The sequence below is a fragment of the Chelonoidis abingdonii genome, chromosome 10, assembly GCF_003597395.2.
Source record: "Chelonoidis abingdonii isolate Lonesome George chromosome 10, CheloAbing_2.0, whole genome shotgun sequence".
NCBI lineage: Eukaryota > Metazoa > Chordata > Testudines > Testudinidae > Chelonoidis > Chelonoidis abingdonii.
The window spans coordinates 63,138,616-63,160,636 of record NC_133778.1 but is presented as its reverse complement, the minus strand read 5'-3'; the positions used below and the strand labels follow the sequence as shown (position 1 = coordinate 63,160,636).

Sequence of the window (22,021 nt, the reverse complement as noted above, 5' to 3'; positions counted from 1 at the left end):
TCTAGGATGCAAGACTCCTAAACAGATTTGTGAGGTCCCAAAAGTTCAGGATGGTGTCTGACAGGTGTAATTCCTTCACTAGAGTCAGGGGGTTGGTTTTTGGCTCTTAACCTTCAAGATGCATACGTCCACATAGCGATTCATCTATCCCACAGAAGGTACCTGCATTTCATTGTAGTCCAGGACACTTTCAATACTGAGTGCTCCCATTTGGCCTCTCCTCAGCTTCAAGCGTGTTCTCAAAGTTTCTAGCAGTAGTGGCCACATACCTGAATTGACAGCCAATTGTAGTGTTTTTGTGCCTCAACGATTGGCTGTTCAAGGGTCGGTCTTATAAGGAGGTGCGCTCTGCCACATGGAGGACGTTTGCCTTATTCATGGACTTTGGCTTTCAACTGAATGTGGAAAAATCCATGCTGACTACCATATAAAATTATAGTTTATAGGGGCATCCCTGGATTCCCTGGCAGCCAGGGCATTTCTTCCCAGGGACAGTTTCTTAGCACTGTCAGACTTTGTCAGGTCTATTCAGATGAGCCCCCATATCTCGTAACAAACTGTCTTCAGCTTCTGGGTCACACGGTAGCTTGCACTTTTGTGACAAATCATGCAAGATTATGCCTTCACTGTCTCTAGAGATGGCTCAGAATAGCTTGTTCATCGAGCAGACACAACTTAGACAAACAAATATCAGTTCCCCAACAGGTGAAACGCTCCTTAGACTGGTGGCAAGATCATAAAAGTGTAAGTGCTGGAGTTCCTTCTTTCAGCTAGTGCCAATGGTCACGTAATGACAGAGGCATCTGTGTTGGGATGTGTTGTAGGAGCAGCAGTGATCTGTATGCTCTATATAACCTGTATGTTCAAAAGATCTGTTATACCTTCCCCCCAAGGCACTTTGTCTCCTCTCTCTCTTTGAATATCTGTGAAGTGGCTTCTCCTCTCCCCCTCCCTCCTGGAATGCTTGTGGAGTGAATGGGCTGCTAAGACAGCTGGAAGATCAAAAGAGCTCCCAGGTAGACAAGGTGTCTGGGACTCTAATTAGGCAGCGCTCACACACCCAGTGCATGGACACTGCATGGACATTTCCCAAGGTGAAGTGTAACCAACCAGACGCAGCCAAGTTATCTCTAATCACAGGCCATAAGAAGCAGTTCCTTAAAAGGGGAAGGGGCCATGTGCTCAGCAGTGCACTCACAAGCTTGTACCTCCGGTAAAGGTCCTTCACCCAGACTGCCTGGCCAGTGGTTTGCCGCAGTGCATTCCATTGTGCCTCGGGAAGACTTACCTTCATCGCATCATCCATCGCTGTGCTGTGGGACACTTAACTTGAAGAATCCTGACATCTCCAGTGCCGTGCCTGTCCTGGGAGTGTGAGTATGCGAGTGTGAGTGGGACACACACACCCTTCTTTTGAACTTAGCTATCAGTATAATAAACATGCTGCTTTCTGCCAAACTCTGGTGTGTCTTTAGTCCTCCCTAAGCTTACTAGCTGTCCCAATTTCAGGTAACAGGATGGGGGCACACCTAAGTGCTCATACAGTACAGGGTGGATAGTCACCGAAGAAAGCACTCTCCACATCAACCTGTTGGAATTTAGATGATTTAGAAATGCTTACCATCGCTTTCTGTTTCTCATCAAAGACAAGTCTATCAGAGTCATGACCGACGACATGTCCTGCGTTCCGGAGCGGACGAGATCCCATTCCCTCTGCATCAAAGGCAATAAAGCTATGGAACTGATGCATAAGGCATCACACAAGAATTTCATCACAGCCAATGATCTCAGCAGGTCTTTTCACCAAGACTACAAGTGGGAGTTGGACTCTGATTTTTACTGACATACTTTGAACATAGGAATTCTCAGAAGTGGATCTCTATACCACATCTTCAAACAAAAAGTACTGCCTGATCAAGGGGAAGAGCTTAGGCCTCAATTAATTGGGGGATGCCTTTCTCCTCTCTTGGAAATAGAAGCTCTTTTACATGTTTCCCCCACACCTCTTATTCTCAGCGTGGTAAACAAGATCAGATAGGACAAAGCCAGAGTTATTCTAATAGACTTGACATGGTCGAGGCAGACATGGTTTCCTGACCTGCTTCATCTATCTCTGTGCCCAGCAATAAATCTTCCAATAATTCCTCATCTCCTGTTGCTGGACACATCCGGCTGCTGCCTGATCTGAAGAACTCTCCACCTCAAGATGTGGCTCTTCGATGGCTTGTTGGGGAAGAGCCAGAAAATGGACTCTACCATTTAGTAATATCAGAAATACTTGCCTTCAAAAAAGGGAATAGATGTAGTCATTGGTGTAACCTCCAGAAAGTTGTTCCTCACTCTGCCCCTCTTCTGCTAGTTCTGGAGGACCTCTTGTATTTAAAGGAAAAACAGGATTGTCTCAAGGTTCATTGAGGGATTCCACAATGAGGGACTCTCAGTGTTTGCTCATCCTCCAACTTTAATGTTCATGAAGGTATTGGGAAATGTTTTTCCACAGATGAAAGCCCCTGCTCTGGTTTGGGACTTTAATTTTGTTCTTAGAAATCTCATGAAATGCCCATTTGAACCAGTGGCATTCTGCTCCTTATTAGACTCTTCTATGTAGTTAGCCTTTGTAGTAACTATTACATCAGCCTGAAGAGTGGGTGAAATTGGGACATTAATGGCAGACCCTCCTTTCACAGTATTCAACAAGATTTCCTTACAGTGACATCGCAGATTCCTTCCTAAAGTATTATCTGGGTTTCAGACTACTGAATCAGGCTACTTATCTGCCAATTTTCTTTCCAAAACCACATAATTCCATTTTGAAGACTACTGTCCACGTTCTAGATATCTGGTGGGTGCTGGCTTTCTGCCTGGATAGGACTAAATCATTCAGGGAATCTTGAAGACTATTCATTTTGTTTGCAGACAGATCTAAAGGATTTGCTATTTCTACCCAGAGACTGTCAAAATGGATCTCTGGATATATTATTGCATATTATGTTGTTGCCAGCATTCCACCTCCTCCTGGTGTGTTATCGCGTGCTAAGAGGTCTCAGACTACATCTGTGGCCCTCCTTAAAAATGTCTCTGTATCTGAGATCTGCATGATCCTCTGTACATAGCTTCTCCAGACACTGCTTTAATCGATGCCTCTAGATGACATGTGACAGTTAGCAACGCAATTCTTTTCTCAGTTATGAACTAGATTCTGAAGATCCCTCCTCCTTTCGGGGGTTCTGCTTGGAAGTCACCTGACGTGAAGCACCCATACTCATCCTGTGCAGTAACTGTGGTTCTTTGAGGTGCGTGACCCTGTGAGTGTGCCTCTACTTGTCCTCCTTCCCCTCTGCTTTGGCGTTTCTTAAGAGCCTTGGCAATGTAGAGGGAACTGAGGGTGGTTCACCCATGCAGCCTTATATAGCTTTGCTGTGGGACAAAAGGATGACTAGGGCACCTCCGTGGGTTGAATGGATGCTACTAATGAAAATTTCCAATCAGAAGTATGTGCGGTACACATGAACCTGAGGTGGAGCACCCACAGGGGGACATGTTTAGAAGAACCACAGTTACTGCACAGAGTGAGTAACCACCTCTTCTTAATATGGTAGTCCCTCTCTGGTTGAACACTTTATTAATGGGGGAGGGGGGAATTCTTACACTCATGGGGGACCTGTAACATCTCTATATACATCAAAAGAATGGTGGCTAGAGTCATTGGATGTTGCTGGTAAGAAAAGACTTATACAAAAGGCAAGGTCACAGAAAATTTTTATGAAATGTGTCCTTTTTAGAATGTAATGCACCAATAAATAATTTTAATTTAGAAGAATAATGGGTGAAATCCTAACTCCACTGAAATTAATGAACAAACCCAATTGACTTCAGTGGGGCCAGATTTACACCCAGTATTTGTAAGGTTTATGTGAACTAGACAGTAAAATTCATTCTTATTTCTCTCCTCTGTGTATTCTTTTGTGATTTTACATGAGAATAATTAAAATGGAGACACCATATTAAAGTGATTTATGCCGTGTTTTGTGTTGGCTCCTCTTTCACTTTGGGAAGTAAAATTTGAACAACACTTAAGTACAGTTAAACTCTAACTGATGACTGTATGTAGTAATAATTAAGCCAGCATAGACTTTCATGTTAATTGTTGCTCAGTGTCTTACAGCTCACTTTACAAATGTAAAGATAGTGTTTTTCTAATTGCCACTTCTGCAAGTTGTAATGAGGTCTGAAAGTCAAACTGGGGTACTTCTGCCTCAGACACCATCATCTTTCATCTGTAGCATAAAGCTAAACATTATAAACAGTACTGTTAATCAAGATCCAGCTTCAGAATTTTTATTACTAGTGATGAATGAGTAAGAAAAGAATGACTTACCCCTATTGCTGTTTTGGCTGTATTGGACTTAAAGTAGTAAGAATTAATATTGTCAATAAAGTAAGCAAATATATCTCTGAATATACATGCAGGGAGCAGATTTGTCAAGCGAGGAGATATTTCCATGGAAGTCACTCTTCTGACGATGACCACATATTAAAATCCCAATGCTTTATTACTTCATGTAATAAACATGTCTCTCTTTTCGTTCTTGCAGCTCACACTCCAGATAACAGCTTCCTTGGGTTTGTGGTGGAGCAGCATCTGAATTCCAGTGACGTTAAACACATTAATGACATCAAAAGGCAGAATCAGTCACTTGTTTATGGCAAAGTAGATAACTTCTGGAAGGCGAGTTGCATTTTTATTTATTTATTTATTTTTTACATCTTTGTCAAATTCATTTTGATCAGGGGAAAAAGACATAAATCTCAAGACTCACAATAAGTTGCCTTGTGAATTTCTAATAAGTCCTTTGTCTGAAAATAAGCAATAACTTCAAAGTGTTTATCTACTGAACATTTGTAGAGCTTTGTAATAAAAGGGGCATCTGCCTAGCTAAAAGGGCGGAGGAGGGAAGTGGGTCTGAAAATGTCTGCACAATATCTTTCCACTTTACTTTGGTTGTAAAAATGCTACTGTTTTCAGTAATGTATATGCTTATGCGTGCCAGTGAACCATAGTGAGGCACAATGGAATTCTGAGTTTTGTATAGCATTTTGCTTGCTTGGATAAAGGACTTTTTTCACATAACCCAGGGAATAGGATGCTTGTTTTGTTTTATTTACTGGGAAGAAAATTAGTCTTTACAGTTTTATCAGAGTCATTTGAGGGAGATACAGTAAGTATTAATGATACATTGCAGGGATTTGAAGTGATGCAAAGGTTTTTGTAAACCTGACCTGTGTCATAAGCAACTCTCTTTCAGTGATTTATTCTCCTGCATTCTGCAGAAAGTTTTTCTTGTATTTGATAGCAGGCTGTTCAATGTTCTGATCATAAGGTTATGCGGAACCTATTCACGCTCTCACTTTAAAGCTCTGGAAATATTGCTTCTTGTGCTCCCTTGCAAAAAATCAGCTTTGTGCTTAATTGACCTTGATGTTGTACAGCTATCATATCTGGATAAGGGAGTATTAATATTTAGCTTGTTATTGACAACTAGTTCTGCTTCCTAAAAGGAAGCAGTTGTCTCTGTGCATTTGTAACCCAATGCTGAGAACCTGACAGGTCCAAGAGTGTGGCGATCTGCAGAGGATATGAGTCTGCTACAATTGCTAGCTCCAGAGCCGGGGCTCTTTAGCTCATGATGTAGTAGCTCATACTTTTAGGTTTAGGTGTTCCCAGTTCAATTCCCACTATGTTGGCAAGCTCTCAGCCATTATGTAAGTGGAATCTTGTCTGAGATTAAAACTGCTGTTGGACTCAGAGACTCAGGATGAACCTCCTATGAGCAAAGGAAGTACATAACCCAGGGCCTCCCAGAGGATTCAGGGGATCCTTCCATAAAAAAAAATTGCAATACTATACAATACTATATTCTTGTGTGGGCCCTTGTGGGGCCTGTGCAAATTGCCCCACTTGCCTTCCCTCCCCCCCCCCCCGGCAGCCCTGGAAGCAAAAAAACAATTAAAAACTCTGCATTTGGCACAACCCAGTTTTGAGAAGCCCTTTTTCAAGCACGCTTTAACCTTCTCAGCGCATCAGCTAGTGGCAAAAAGGCCTAAAACACCATTAAAAGGGTTGATAGATATCCATCAAAACTTTTTGGATCTAAAGCTAGGCTTATGAAAAAGCAGAAAAAAAATCCTATCATGGACAATGTTGCTTCCTTCAAAATTTGTGTGGGTTTTTTAAATTGAAAAGCTAAATTAGTCTCCAAAACCTGACATGGTTTGGGGTCAGAAGTGGTGCAATGTTTGCTGCTTGCTGGTTCGTTAAAGAAACAATTAAAAAAAATCTGCCCTTAAAAAAATCCAAAAACTTTAACCACGTCAGCTTGTGACCAAACGCCGAGCCCAGCCAGTCAGAGTTCCAGGTCTGATACTCGACTGGCCACTTGACTCATTTCTGTCTCCAACTTTGGTCATTTTACTAGAACATAAGAATGGCCAACTGGGGTCAGATACAAGGTCCATCCGGTCATACTGACAGTAGACCAATGCCAAGTGCTCCAGAGGAAGTGAACCTAACAGTAATTGATCAAGTGATCTCTCTTGTGCCGTCCACTTCTGCACCTCTGACAACCGAACTAGAGACAACATTCCTTCCTGCCATCCCGCTAAGACCGTATCAAGGGACTTAACCCTTCCATCGAATGTATGTGTTTCCTAGAACGCTCCTCACATAACTGGCTCCACACAAACTGGAGAAGTACTGTGGTTGTCCTTAGAAGCTATTAAGACTCCACGAACTGAGCATGAAGCTGGGTTCCAGAATCTGGGATGAGCCCTGTTGTGAAAACTGAAAGCTCAAATAGCACATGCATGTGAATGGACACAGGTACTAAAATTAACTAGACCCAAACTGCCTGAACTGATCTTTAGGGAGGGACAGCTGTGCTCCAAACAGCCTGGCCCTGCCCTCCTATCCGATTCCCCATCCACTTCCTCCCCCCGCCTGCCCCTCAGAATCCCCAACCCATCCTGCGCCTTGTCTCCTTATGCCCCCCCGAAGCCCCCTCCCCAACCACCACCACCCACCAAACCTCCCATTCCCGTCCCTCTGACTCGCCCCAACCCCACACCACGACACGCGCACACAGCCAAGTCCTGACAGACCCCCAACACACCACGATCAACCCCCGTCCTCAGCCCCTACCAACCCCCCAGAACCTACTCTGCCTCTCTCCTGTGCCCTGACGTCCCGCCAGGACCCCGCCCCATAGCCAACCCCCCCTCCATCCCCCGCCCTGCTATGACTGCTTACCCCCGCCTCCCCTCTCTGTAAGAGCCTCAGCGAGCCGTGTCCAGGAGCGCCCTGGACAGCGCGCAGCAGCCGGTCCACATGGCCTGTAAGTTCCCACCGGTCGGCCTGGAGCTCACAGCCCCACCACCTTACCATGCGGCTCTGAGCAGGGAGGAGATCAGGCCGCACCTGAGTCACGCCACTTTAGCTCTATCCACGGCCGCTCCTGGACATGGCACGCTGAGGTGCCGGGGGATAGAGGAAGGTGGAGGCAGGGCTGGGGCCGGAGCATTCTCTTGGGGGCCCCTGCGGGGCCTGGGGCAAATTTCCCCACTTGCCCTGCCCTCTGGGCAGCCCTGACATAACCTACTGGTGTGTTTGTACATGTTAGTTAAGCCTTCCTTTGTGCCCGATCCACAGAGGATATGAATTGCCACAGCCTTCAGCTCCAGAGTTTTGTCTCTTCAGCTGGCGCTGTAACAGCTCATGCTTTTATCTCTGGAGGTCCCAGGCCAATCCCTGGTGTGTTCTCACAATGGCAGCCATCACACATTAACATTTATGGGGCCTAGTGTCTCTAGCAGCAAGCTGAGGAGCAGTATAACTACGGGGCACAATATCCTGCTATTGTTAGAATGATGTCATTGTTTCAGTCTACAGAAAGGAACACACACACCCTAATCACCTTAATTCCTTTGCTGCTACTGCTGCTGAGAGTGAAACAAACTCTTTCTCATGTCCACAAGCTAGTTAGGCTAACATCTCATTGTTAGTTTAGTTAATTATTTATAATATAGTCCAAGTAGTTGGGACCACTTGCATTTTATTATCCTCCAGGCCATGTCGGGTGCCAAACTCCATAGGGGGTTCAAACTACCTAGCTATCTTTCCAGAGACAGGTGTGCATGTTGCGTGCCTGGGAGAGGCTCAAGTAGCATCTTGGTGCACAATTTGATGGACCTTCCCCCCTTTGTTGAGGAATGGCAGACAGTTAAGTCTGCAAGGGCATTTGGCTTCCTTCAGCTTTTGTCAGGCCATTTTAGGACACCTGGGAGTTTCAAAGTCGTCCTCTTTGCATCCTCTGTAAAGAGATCTGAGACTCATCTTGCTGCCTCAGCCTCAGTGCTACCCTCAGTGTCAGGCCCAAGAGCAGATACCCCAAGGCAAACACTTACTGGGGCTCATTCTCCCATCGAGGACTGTGGGCTTTGTCAAAACAGACTGCTCTGGCACTGCTCTCTTTGTTGGTACCAAAAGCTCTTTGCGCCTGTGACCCAAGAACCCCTTAATACCAACCTGTAGAGGGGCATAAGGGGTGCATAGGGGTTTACAGGAATCCCCGGGTCTGATGGTGAAGCCTGGCTGTAATATGCAGGAAGGATTTGGGGTGGACTTTTGCTCTATATGACATGACATAATGCCTAGTTAGTTAAGTTAAGGCTCTAGAAAGCATGTTATAGGTCTGTTTTACATGCAACGATTTGTTTCCCTTAATTCTACTTGCCTCTCCTCAAATCTCTGTTCTTTGTTAAATAAACTACTTATTTTTACTATAAACCAAGCCCTCCCTCAGTCTTCAGAGTGCCCTTTACCAGCATGCACACAGGTACGGACACGCCCAACTGCAGTTTCACACACATGCTGAGAACAGCTCTGCATAGGAAAGCTTGGGTAAGGAATTGCCCAGCACTAAAGTGCACACCCCCTCTAGATTGTAAACCAAAAATTGTATATTCTTGCACTGCACAGAGAACTATACAGTGTAAGCTCATTGAAATTTGCCCCCTCCCTCAGTGTGTAGGAAGGTATGCACATCTTTTGTCACCCCTGTCCCCCAGATATGAATTCCACAAACTGGTTTTTAGAGAAAACAAAAGCAAGTTTATTAACTACAAAAGGTTAGATTTTAAGTGATAAAGGGATAGCAAACAGATCATTTAGTGAATAAAACACACACACGCAATCTAAATTTAAAATACTAAAGAGACTAGCTACAAGTAGCAAATTCTCACCTGAAGTGTTGTTTTAGTCAGACTGCAGAGATTCTTGAAGGCCAGCTGCACTTGCCTGCCGCTTAAAACTTCAGATATTTCATTCACAGGCTAGATACCCTTCCAGCCTGGGCTCAGTCCTTCTCTCCCCCTTTGTCTTTGTTTCTTAGATGTTTACAGCAGTTGTCCTGGGTGGGGATTCAGTGAAGAACGAACACTCATTATATCATCCCCTGCCTTAAAAGGTTTTGCATATGGCAGTAATCCTTTGCTTTCCAGTGTGATTTCCACCCCCAGCCTGTGGAAAAGTACTAATTTTATCATGGAGTCCAATATCAGGTGACTTGATCATATGACCATGCAGCCATAACTCAGTCTATTTGCAGAATCCACAGGAAGGCTTTCCAGGAAGGTGGGAGATTAGTATCTTCAAAGACCTGTTTTTCCTAATGGCCCTTTCCAGCCAGCAATCTAGACTGATTGCATTCTGGCCAGTGGGCGTTCCCCAGGTATAAACACATTTGTAATTGGTGCATACACAATATTCCTAACTTCAGATACAAAAATGATACATGCATGCAAATATGATGATGATCAGTAAATCATAACCTTTCCAACCTCTCACATGACCCATCTTGCATAGAATACATCTTAGATATGCTATAATCATATTTAACAATATTTCTATAAAGAATTTAGGGCGTAGTGTCACACTAATATTTGTTGCAACATCCCTCAGCTGATTGGGTGCTGGTCTCAGCAGCTCAGGAGTTCTCCAAAAGTAACAGGTCATCCCTTACTGCTCACTCAGGGTGTGTCCTTGATGCTATTAGAGGGAAGAGTTGTTCTTTGCCTGCTGCTTTGAGCCTCTCAGGCAATTTATCAATCTGTCCTGTCCAGATAAAACTACTTAAGGGACTCTTCTTCTATTATGAGGTTTCAAACTTTTGATGTAGTATTTGTGAGCTTCTTGGTAAATAACAGGAACAACTGTTACATGGGTATCTGGAGTTGCAGAAAGGGAGGATTCCAGAATAAACTGTTATGGTCCCCTGGGTGACTGAGGGTAAGGCAGTATTGCACATAGAAGGAGCGGGAGGAGTCCGTAAACAAGGAGTGCTACTTTGGCATCAGTTTGCTGCCATTTCTCAAAACTGGGGGAATGTCTGGCAGTAAGGGATGTGGAGGAAGGATTTCATCTGACTCAGTGAAGCCTGGCTATTGTCTGATTTCTGATTTCCTGCACCTAAAAACACTGTTCCTTTGAAGTAAAGATGAAATGTGATTACCCTAAACTACTGCTCCATTTATACTGGTACAGTGCTCCAAGGTCTTTCAGAATACAGGACTAAGACAGTTGCTGTGAGTAAATTCTCAAGCGTATCACAACTGACATGGAAAGGGAGAAGCCTCCGAGTTACAATTGATGACAAAATAAGCAAATAGGGAGCTGAAATCTTGCTTCATTTAAACGTGAACCCTTTTGCCTTTGAAATGGATGACTGATTGACTCCCCCTTTCACATGAAACTTCTACTGATGATCCCTGGAGAGAGAAGTTTTGAGGAAATAAGAATTAATCCTAATTGGCCTAGGAAACTATGCTGTCCAAACATACTAAATGATTTAATAGTATTTCTGATCATGCTTCCCATGAGAATAGCTGTGCTGCATTAAGCCCATTTAAGAGTGCAGCACTTCAGAAGAAAAGATACTTACACAGATTTATAAACACCCTGTTGCCCACTTGCCAACTATCCACTTTAGTTGTCTATTATAGGATCCTTGGGGCATGGGAAGGGCAGAGTCTCTGTTCATTAGCTGACGTATTAAAACCATGTGGATATTAGTCAGCAGTGCATTTGTGCTTGTGATCCCTCAGAATTTGTTCATACAAATCTAATCCTCTTGAAATCCTCACTTATTTAAAAAAAAAACAACGTAATTCTTGTTGACTGTAATGGAACAGACTTTGGTGATTTTTCTGTTTGGTTCATGACTGAAGAAAGATTTCATTAGTTTTCTTATTTTTGTTGTTGTTGTTGTTGTTTCCCTTTTTGCATAATGAAGATTTTTCCCCAGAACACATCTAAGCAGAAGAGAAATACGTTAATTTTGAGTCTGTTCTAGTTTTAGGCTTTTGCGATTACAGTTCATGATCTGTGTATCAATACCGAAAGCGTAATTCAGACTGTCAAGAATAGTTGGATCTAATAATCATCTATACTTCCTGACCCAATTGGTTGTGCAAGTCAACAGAACAGCCTGTCAATGTATGCAGCGTCAAGTATTGTCAGATCTAGTAAACAAAGTTGTTGCTCAGTTACTTGGATTTTTATACATACATATTTTTTCAGTTCTTTAATCTGTCCACCCTACTCTGGCAACATGGATTAATAATTGCAAGGCCAGAAGTGACCATTGTGATCATCTGGTCTGATCTCCTGTATAATACAGGCCATAGGACTAGAGCGTAGCTTTTAGAAAAAAAAATCCTATTTTAATTTTAAAATTTCCGGTGATGTAGAATCCATGACAATTCTTGGTAAATTGGTCCAATTATTAATTGCACTGTTGTTAAATGTGTGCCTTATTTCTAATCTGAATTTGTCTAGCTTCAACTTCCAGCAATTAGAACTAGTTATTTAGTTGTCTGCTAGATAGAAGAGCACTCCATTATCAAATTTCTGTTCCCCACATAAGTACTTACAGATGGTGGAAATCACTCTTTAACCTTCTCTTTATTATAAACAGATTGAGCTCTGAGACATTCACTGTAAAGTGTTTTCGTTTTCTAGTGCTTTAATCATTCTTTTGGCTCTTCTCTGAACCCTCTCCAATTTTGCAACATCCTTCTTGCATTGTGGACACCAGAACTGGACATAGTGTTCCATTAGCATGGTCACACTACTGCCAACTGTAGAGGTACTATAATCTCCCTACTCTTACTTGATATTCCCTTGTTTATGTATCCAAGGATTGCATTAGGGCTTTTGGTCACAGCATTGCACTGGGAGCTCATGTGAAGCTCTTTATTCACTTAAACCCCCAAGTCTTTTTCAGAGTCCCTACTTTCCAAGATAGCATCTCCAGTATCCTGTAATTATGACCTACATTCTCAGGGGTCCTAGATGTATGACAGTACGGTTGGTTGTATTAAAACATATTGTTTGCTTGTTAACGTATATTTGTTGTCTGGCTTGCAGTCAGCCCTGTGAACACACACATGTAAAGTATACCCCTTACAGACAGGTTTGTCTTCTGGGAGTGGAGAGGGAAGCATATTTGGGTGATGAAATCCATTGGACCAACATGTCAGTGCGGTTGGCTTAGTTTGTGGTTGTTTTACCTGTTTAGTGGCCTTGTCGTTTGTTGTTATGAGTAGAGTTGAACTCAAGTAATCTATTTATGCTATTTTCTCTATATTTTGTATCAGAACAGATCACTTAACTAAAATTATATAAATCCCACTTAGTGCATATGTTCGTCCAGCTTCTGATCAGCAACTGTAATGTTTAAAGGAGTGGTTCTCAATCTATTTACCATTGTGGGCTGCATGTACAGCTCTCTGTTACGTGAGCCGCAGCCATACAATAGAGATATTACTTGTATGGCCCTGACGATGTCACATGGGTTGTAGCTGTATGCTGCTTGGGCCACAAGTGGCCCATGGGTTGAGAACCACTGGGTTTATACATCACACAGGAAATTGGAAGACCTAGGTTTTAGGATTGGCTGTGCCATTAACTTGGTTTATGACCTTGAGCAAATCACTTAACTTCTGTGTCTATTTCCTCATCTGTTAAATGGAGCTGTAGTATTTCAGTTGCCATATAGGAACTTATATTCATGCTTATAAAGCTCTTGGATCTGTAAAGGTTTGTATATTGTTACCTTTTTCTGCTTGGTACTCTTGTTTGGTTCTACTGTGCCAAGAGTACAGCTGGTCTCTGTTGCTGCTTGTGTATTATGAACATAATTCTTTGTCTGATTCCAATCAGTTTGTACCTATTGAAGGGGGGATGAGGTTGCACTGGTATCAGTGGGGACATAATTTTGCCTGAAGAACCTTCATTACTGAGGATAATACAGAAGAAAGAGAGAGCCATTTTGACTTCCAAGCTGAGTTTGCAGGATTGGCAGTTAGAAGCAACTTCAGTTGACTTGTAAACTAAACAGATTTGAACTGAAATAATTGAGACAATAAATATTGGACAGCACACTGCCATTTCAGAGTGACTTCAGAACAGAACTACAAATTAAAGTAGAATCCTGATACATGGCTTTGTGGAGCTGGTATAATTCCCATACACCCAGGTGACACAGGGCCAAAAAGGGTTAAGCAACTTGAAGGCTAATTGACCTTGATTCAACCTTTGGAGACATTAGTAGTTAATGATCGTGTTTTTTGTGTGTTTACATATATATTTTTAGGGGGTAACAATGTAACCAAACAGTTCCTGTCTATGCTGTATTCTGTTAATTCAGAGATCCAAAAACCTTAACATTTAAATGAACTATAAATATACTGATATCACTGCCTTGATTTCTTTGAAGTATATAGTATATCACCTACAAATGGTGGGAGATAGGCAAGTCTTTGTTAATCCATGTAGCTAATTACCGGTAATGCTTAGGAAATACACCGCTACCTCGATATAATGCCAATATAACACGAATTTGGATATAACGCGGTAAAGCAGTGCTCAGGGGGAGAGGGACTGCGCACTCCAGTGGATCAAAGCAAGTTCAATATAACACGGTTTCCCAAGGACAGTGTTATATTGAGGTAGAGGTGTAGAAGGTTACTTCAAAAGCCTATTGTTCACCCAACACTGGCGCTGTCAAGTGCCTGCAAAAATCTCTATTAAAAACTCTTGGGACCTGAGTTTCATCTCAGATCTGATTAAGCTTTATTCAAGGGGAAGTTTGAGTTGTAAGACTGAGATCTCCAGTCCCATCTGGACTGCCCTGATACTGAATATTTGGATTTAGGACTATAAGCTGAAGAACTGATTCTGAAAAGGACTCTTTGCAATTCTAAAGCTTACCATCTCTCTTATTAAGCTGACCTAAGGACTCTGTTCATGTCTGTATGTATAATGGTCTTTTAACCAATACTCTTTTTTTCTTTTTTAATAAATTTTAGTTAATAAGAATTGGCTGTAAGCATGTCTTTGGGTAAGATCTGAAGTATTCATTAACTTGGTGGGTAATGTGTCCAATCCTTTTGATTGGTAGAACTTTTTTATGATGAACAAGATTTTCAATAATCTGCATCATATTTGATTTGCCTGTCTGGGAGGGAGCCCAAGGCTGGGTTGCTTTAAGGGAACTGTGTTTTCGGCTTCTGGGTAACCAGTAAGGTATTATAGAGGCTGTTTTGTTGCGAGCTTGATAGATCTAAGTATCAGAATAATCACCAGCTTTGCAGATTGCCTGCTCCACTCTTTGCAGTTTGCCCTAATTGAGTAATCTCAGCGTGCCCCCGCGGGATCCCCGTTACACCCCATCATTGCTACAGCCATGTGAGCCAGGTGGCATTTACAATCAGAGTAACAGAGGTCTGGATATCTTAAGTAACTTGCTGAAGGCCACAAGATCTGGATTCTGTTGCAGGCTCTCATTCATATTCCCCTTTAACCTCTAGACCATACTTCGGACCCTTTTATTTCCCAATGCAGTAATGGTACAGTTTTTCTAAATCTCTAAAGGTGATCCCTATACATCAGTTGTGGAGTGCAATGGTGCAGTTGTGGAGTGCAATGGACACATATGTTCTTAGCTTGTGTCGCGATCAACTGTATGAAAGGCTGCTGAGAGAGCCTAAAATTTGGTGTGGAAAAATGAGGGAAACTTGGGTGACCTTCAAGTGACTTTCTGCCTGGAGTTCAGGGCAGTATAAATGACTGAAGAGAGAACACTGTCTGCTTGATCAGAACAGGAGGACTGTGTAGAATGTGAGTGAAGCCCATAGCACTTCTCCCTCATCTAAATGAAATAGATTTGGCTATAATCATAGAATACTATAGCTAAAAAGAAATACTTTGAGGCTTTGCAGGTGCCTTCCCAACTCCCATATGGCTATCAGGCTATTTGTCTCATGCCGCTCACAACCTCATCTCTAATCCAAGAAAGAAAAAATATGCAATGCATTTTAAATAGTCTTTTATATGTTTTGTAGTTTCCAGAGTGGGGGGCGCCAGAATTTTTTGTGTTCTCTTTTGGAAAATATCTGAACATGGAATATGCACTCTTGAGTTTTAGTGGATCATGAGTTGAACACTAGTCAGCAATGTGGGGCAGCTTCAAAAAAGGCTAATATTCTGCAGTGTATTAACTGGAGGGTCATATGTTTAATCACAGGAGGTAATCCTCCCACTGTACTTAGCACCAGCGAGGCCTCAGCTGAAATATTGTATCCAGTTTTGGGCACCACACTTTAAGAATGGTGTGAACAAATTAGAGAGAATCCAAAGGAAAGCAACAAAAATAATGTCAGGTTTAGAAAACCTGACCTATGAAGAAAGATTAAAAACACCTGGGCATGTTTATTATTGAGAAAAGAAAACCGAGAAGAGACCTGGTAATGATCTTCAAATATGTTAAGGGCTCTTATAAAGAGGATAATGATCAATTGTTCTCCATGTCCATGGAAGGAAGGACAAGAAGTAATGGGCTTAATCTTCAGCAAGGAAGATTTAGGTTAGGTATTAGGAAAAACTTTCCAACTCTAAGGGGTAGCTAACCTCTGGAATAGGCTTCCAAGGGAGAATGTGAAATCACGATCATTGGAGGTTTTTAAGAATAGGTTCGGCAAACATCTGTCAGGGATGGTCTAGTTTTACTTGGTCCTGCCTCATCCCAGGAGGCTGGATTTGACTTTGTGGGGCTCCTTCCAGCCCTACATTCCTATGAATCTTTGAGGAAATCACTCCAGAAAAATTACAATGTAATATATTCAACCACAATTCGCATAAAAATACTTTTATAATTACAGCCAGTGAACACCCAGTGCTTTTTGACAGATGAGTATTCTTCATAAATGGTTATTGTCCATGTAATTTTTTTGGGAAGATTTGGGGTTATTACATATTTAGTTTCCTTTTTAGTATATTTCAAAAAACTGAGCTAGTAGTATTCTCACTGAACACTATCCCTACCTTAAATAGTACGTAAAGGATTTTTTTTCCTCCTCTGTGGATTCTCCGTAGGTACTGATTGGAAGAAAAGTTCAGGGGAATTTTTTTAGTAAAGATCAGCCTTCCAAGCTAGCATTTCCATGGTTATTAGAGATTGCTGCTGACCATGAGTTTGCCCTTCCCCTCCTTTTACAGTGTTCTTACACATTGTATTTATAGCATACTTTCATTGTACTTATCAGTATTGAAGCCAGTAGATGTAGGGAGAAAAATCTCCTTTTAACTCCCTACAAATGCAGACGTCATCCTTGCTCATCATCCACTTTTCCCTCCAAATTTACACCACAGTTATTGCCTAATTATCAACTGAAATTTATGCCAGTACAATCAGATAGCAGCTCAGATCCTGTCTTCCTATGGGAATTGTGGCTTGTCTTGAGGGAGGCAGCCATTTTAACTGTCACAATTCTTCAGACAGGCCTACTTGCTTTCATTGAATATATATGGAGAGAAACAGACTAGCAAAAGAAGTAAACAAAAGCCATACATATGGCTGTGCATTTGTAAATCATCTTGCAGACATCAAATTTTAAATGAATAGTTGGAGATGTTTTATTAAAAATTAATTTTTATTACGCTAGTCTTCCTTAAATTATAGTGTTTTTTTTAATTTAGCATTAGCATGGCTCAGCTATCAAATGTTCTGCTTATTTCAGTTTTCTTTCCACAGAACTGCATACCAGTACAGTCCTGTAATATTGAGTAAGACTATCAGCTAACAGGATTTAACTTGCATAAGCACCACATCCCAACTATCTCTTCCCCTGCACTCACTTCCTCCACCCCACTCTTTCGCTGTGCTCCTGCTGACTCGCTCAACATTAAATGAACTCTTTTATCTTTCAGTTCTGCCCTCTTTAAGAGCTTTACTTCTCCTCTCTGACCAGTTCTTATGCTGTCAGCTCCCTTTAGCTCCTCTTCACCTTCAGTTCTCTTAATCCTTCTTTCTAGCACTTGCTCTTTTATGTCTTCCCTCGTGTCCAGGCCAAGATCCCCCAACCCATCTCTTCTCTTGCTCCATTTCTGCCTTCTTCTCATCTCTGCTGCTATGACTCTGAAATCTACTCTTAACTTTTTGCCCCTAAGCTTCAATTTTTATCCCCCTGCATTGCTGTTTGCCTCCTGTCATCCTTTTGTTCCATCTATTTGTCTCCCTCTCTTTTACGTGGAGCCATTTCTGCTCTGATTGATTCCCCTCTCTTCTCCTATTTTAACCAAGTCCTGCTGCTGAACGAGCTTCATTTAATGTCGTGCCTCCCTTCTTCCCCTTGTCTCTCAGATCCTAGAGCATGCTCTCATTGCCTTCACTTCCTCTCCTCCAGCTCTCTCCTGGATCCCATCGAATCTGGCTTACACTCACTCTCTCCTGCCTTCACAAACAGTCCTTACCTAAGGTTACTGCTGACCTTCTCTTAGTTAAATTAAAAAGACACTTCTGTTCTCATTCTTTGACAGGGCTGATCTATCTCCTCCTCTGTTTTCTCTCTAAACTTGATTTCCCTGATATTATGCACCCTTGGTTCTCCTACTTTTACTCCTGAGGGCATTCTGCGCCACCAAATAAAAATTTTTCCAAAAAGTTAAAAATTCTGCAAATTTTGTTTGTCAGATAAAATGTGGAGGCTCCAGCATGGCATTGGGGAGGACAGGAAACTGGTTGCACAGAGGTGGGGGGAGGGAATTTGCAGAGCTTCCTACCGCCAGGGGAGAAATCTGGGGGTTGGTCTGACATGGCCCCAGATGCTGTGCAAGGAAAGAGGAAGTTCTGTCCTCCTCAGCTCAGCCGAGACTAGCAGCTGAGCCTGGCACAGGGTAGGAGCCTCCAGCTGGGTCTTCCCTAGTCCTGCCGTCCTGCCCCACAGTGATTTACCTCTCTGCTGGCTGCGCTGGGCACCCGAAACATATTGCTGGGGAGGGTCGCATGACCCTCTTGTGGCTTCCCATTGCGCCCCATCAGAAAGTCATTTTCTGCGGAGAAGCAAAGAAATCTGCAGGGGACATAAATTCTGCATATGCACAGTGGCACAGACTTCCACCAGGAGTATACTTTGCTGACCTACTCTCTCAGCATCTCTTTTAAATGGCATCTCATTTTCCCTTCTCTCATTTCTTGATTTCCTTAGCTGCTCTGTCATCTGACCTGAACTCTTGTATCTTGATATTTTCCATTTCATTTGATTTCCTCATATGACTTCAGCTAGCACTTCTACACCAGTGATTCCCCAAGGCTGTTTCTTATTTATATTATAAGATCATTGTGAATGTGTGTGTGATATTACTAACTTACAGGACCTTATACATTTTTTAATCTGACTGTGCACCCGGGCTACTGTACTAACACATGGAAACAGATTAAAATGTGACTACCGAATTCAGTCCACATGACAGAAATCTAAAATAGACTGGGGGAGCTGGTTGCCCTACTTCCTCATCCACCATCTTATTCCCATGTGTGTTAAAATTTTCTTTTGCTGAACTTGGACATTAAGTGATAACGGTTATCCAGGTGTATGCTTCAGCATAGCTACTGGTTTCTTCACATTACATAGCAATGGATGCTGGGACACCTTTATAAATAGTCCACTCATCTCCAGTAATAAGTCCAAACCCTGTCAGTATCTTAGAAGAATTTTACTACTCCTACATTGTAGTAGATTACCTTACTGTAGTTTTACTAAAATGTTTTGGACTAGTATTTTTTCTTTACAGCAAGGTTGGGAATACCACTATAGTTAACCTTCTTTTAACTTGCATAGGAAAAAAAACCAAAACACCTTTTCATGATAAAATCAACAAGGAATGGTTATGAAGAAGGCAGTGTTTGAAGGGCGCACAGATTGAAGATAACCTACATGATGACTCATTTTAAAAAAAGCATTTTTTGTGAAATGCGCCAGACCAGTAGCTCTGGAGACGGAAATCTCCGTTTCCTAGAATAGAAAATGCACAGGCATTGGCATGTTTCCCTGGATTGCCTTTCTAATGTCCCTTAATTCTTTTAGCTAAGACTCTTTCCCATTCAGTCATTGGCACCTCAACTGAGACTGCAAACAGTTGTGGTATTTGATGTAGTTTTTGTGATGGGGACACCTGCTTACCTGGAACTGTATTGAGGTTACTAGCTCTTTTAACACAGACTTCTGAATCTCCTTCTCATCATCATAGTCATGACTTCAGTCACTTCCAGCTTGGGTTGGATTTGAATTGGCAATATAAAGATGAAAAACTCTTCATTCCATTATCAATACCCTGACCAACGCCAAGACTCTGTCCCCTCTGGGGACACACATGGTGTTTATTAATTTCATATGGTAAACACTGTTATAAATCAAAACAGTACAGCAGAAACCCATTTATCGGATCTAATTGGGACTAGGGCTAGATGGGATAATCAAAATCCACATAAACAAGAAAATAGGAAAGTGCAATGCTATAGCGCCATCTAGTGGTCTCAGGAGAGAGCACCCTTTTCTGGCCCTGTGTATGCTAGTTGTCCCATTAAAACGGAGAGCCGGATTATGGAGGGTCGGATAAACGAAGTTCTGCTATATGTCTCTCCCTCACAAATAACTCTAGTTTCTCCACAGTGTTCATGCACCAAAGTGCATCATTTGTGCTCTTGTTTTGCATTCCTAGCTTCTCTTCTGTTTTGAAAATTAAAGTGGTTCTTTCTTAAAATCGCATATTCTCTGGTTAGGACAACTTTAGAGTGTGGCATAATCTTAACATAAGGCAGGTATCGGGCTTCCACCTACCTTTGATCTGGCATAGGACAAGTAAACATCCAGGTATTAGGACTTCTGAAAGATGAAAGGGGTACATTCAGGGCATGTGCCAACACCTACAACAGCTGTTCTTGTTTTTTTAAATTGCACTAATAAAAGTTTATAAAAGTTTATAAAAACTGTCATGTTCTCATTTTTAATACGGGAAACTAAACCTGGGACCACATACTATTCTCCATATGTTTTACAATTTGAACTACAAGGACCACCAGGCAAACAAGGGCTCTGATTAATTGTTCTCTAACATAATTGGCCTGTGATTGTGAACATAATATTGTTTAGTGGTTCAGTGGTGAATGAGACTAATATTATGTGAAAGTGACCTGAATAATTTAAAATCATGAAAATTTGTCATAATCTAGGCTGCCAAATTGAAATTAAAGCAAGTTTCCGATGATGCCTTTACTGCACCAGCTTCAAGCAGAGTAAACGGAGACTTCAGTTTTCTTTGTGTCATGCTTCCATTTATTATTACAGCAGCGTTTATACTTCTGAAATTTTAATTTACCCAGTTTAAGACTTCAACCCTCCAGGCTATATCTTCCTGTTGACAGTGCCTTAGGGAAAGATGGTTGTCATTCCATTCCTTTGATGTGAAAGGCTTTATCATAAGGCTTTTAAAAGTAGCTAGAAATAGTTTGCATAAAGTAATAACAGTTCTGTGCGCAATGATCAACAAAAGTGTCTTTCTTAAATGGCAAGTTTATTTTAGCTGTCGAATAAAATGACTAAAAGCTAGTAGAACTTCCCATTTTGGGAATGAGAAGAAATCATTTGCTGCTTTTTGATGTGACATTTAATGCTGTAAGCCTAGTTTGCACTATGAGCAACAGAAAAGGAGGGACTGAGCCACTCTGATCAAAACCTGTGCCAAGAACTGAACAAGTCAATTTTGCGTTCACCGCCAGTACTCTGGAATCTGCTTTTACTTCACTTTATTTTGGAGAGAACCGAAACACAAGACAAAAAACCTGGTGGCATCCAGTTAAATGATTTTGGATGAAATACATTTGTAGATAAGAAGATGCTGTAAGGAACCACCAAGCAGTGAATGAAAGGACATTGAAATTGAAAATGATAATGAATTGACTTTCAAACTGCAGATCCTGATTTATTTATCAATCTGTACTTTCTAATGCACTTGCAACAGGTTAGTTAATTATACATAAAGCTTGGTACACTAATTTTGATAGTTTCCTTTATGCAGTGTCTTTGAATTTGCAAAAATCCATGGTTATTTGTGACATTGATGTAAAAAATAAAAAAGCGATTGTAGATTTTTATTTTATTTTTTAATTTATATGACACTTTCCAGGACACTTGTTCCAAGGAGCATTTAGTTTAACCCAGACAAATAAAATGAAAAGGAGAAAGTTAAAATGTACAGAGACGTGGACACATCTGTGAGATCTGTATTTTGTCTATACAGACGTGTATGTATGTGTTTTTTGGTGCTTTATAGTCAAATGAGAAAACAGGGTCTGACCCAAGCAGATCACAAACTAAATAAGGGTTTACAGTTTAAAGTAGCTTAAGAAGGTTTGTGGGGTTTGGTTTGGTTTGTGGTTTTCTGGGCAGGAGGAGAAAGGATTATGTTTTATGGAAGGAGCAAATTGAGAGTGCATCTGTACAGGAAACAGAAGGGAGACTGTCATTTGTTCCAGTTACTCAGAAGTTTCACTTGACTTTACGGAAGGGGTTTGGTTGGTTTGCTATATTTTTTTTGGACAATAGTTTTGTTTTTTTAAAAGCTTGCTTA

At 41.6% G+C, this 22,021-nt stretch overlaps 1 protein-coding gene across 1 annotated transcript in view; it reads left to right on the top strand.

Annotated features, from left to right (window-relative positions):
* Positions 1-22,021, top strand: part of MGAT5 (alpha-1,6-mannosylglycoprotein 6-beta-N-acetylglucosaminyltransferase) — a 208,607-nt gene that overhangs the window by 146,897 nt on the left and 39,689 nt on the right. The window contains exon 11 of the mRNA XM_032782597.2: positions 4,596-4,729. Coding sequence (XP_032638488.1) covers positions 4,596-4,729 — 134 coding nt within the window. The remainder of the gene's footprint in view (positions 1-4,595; positions 4,730-22,021) is intronic.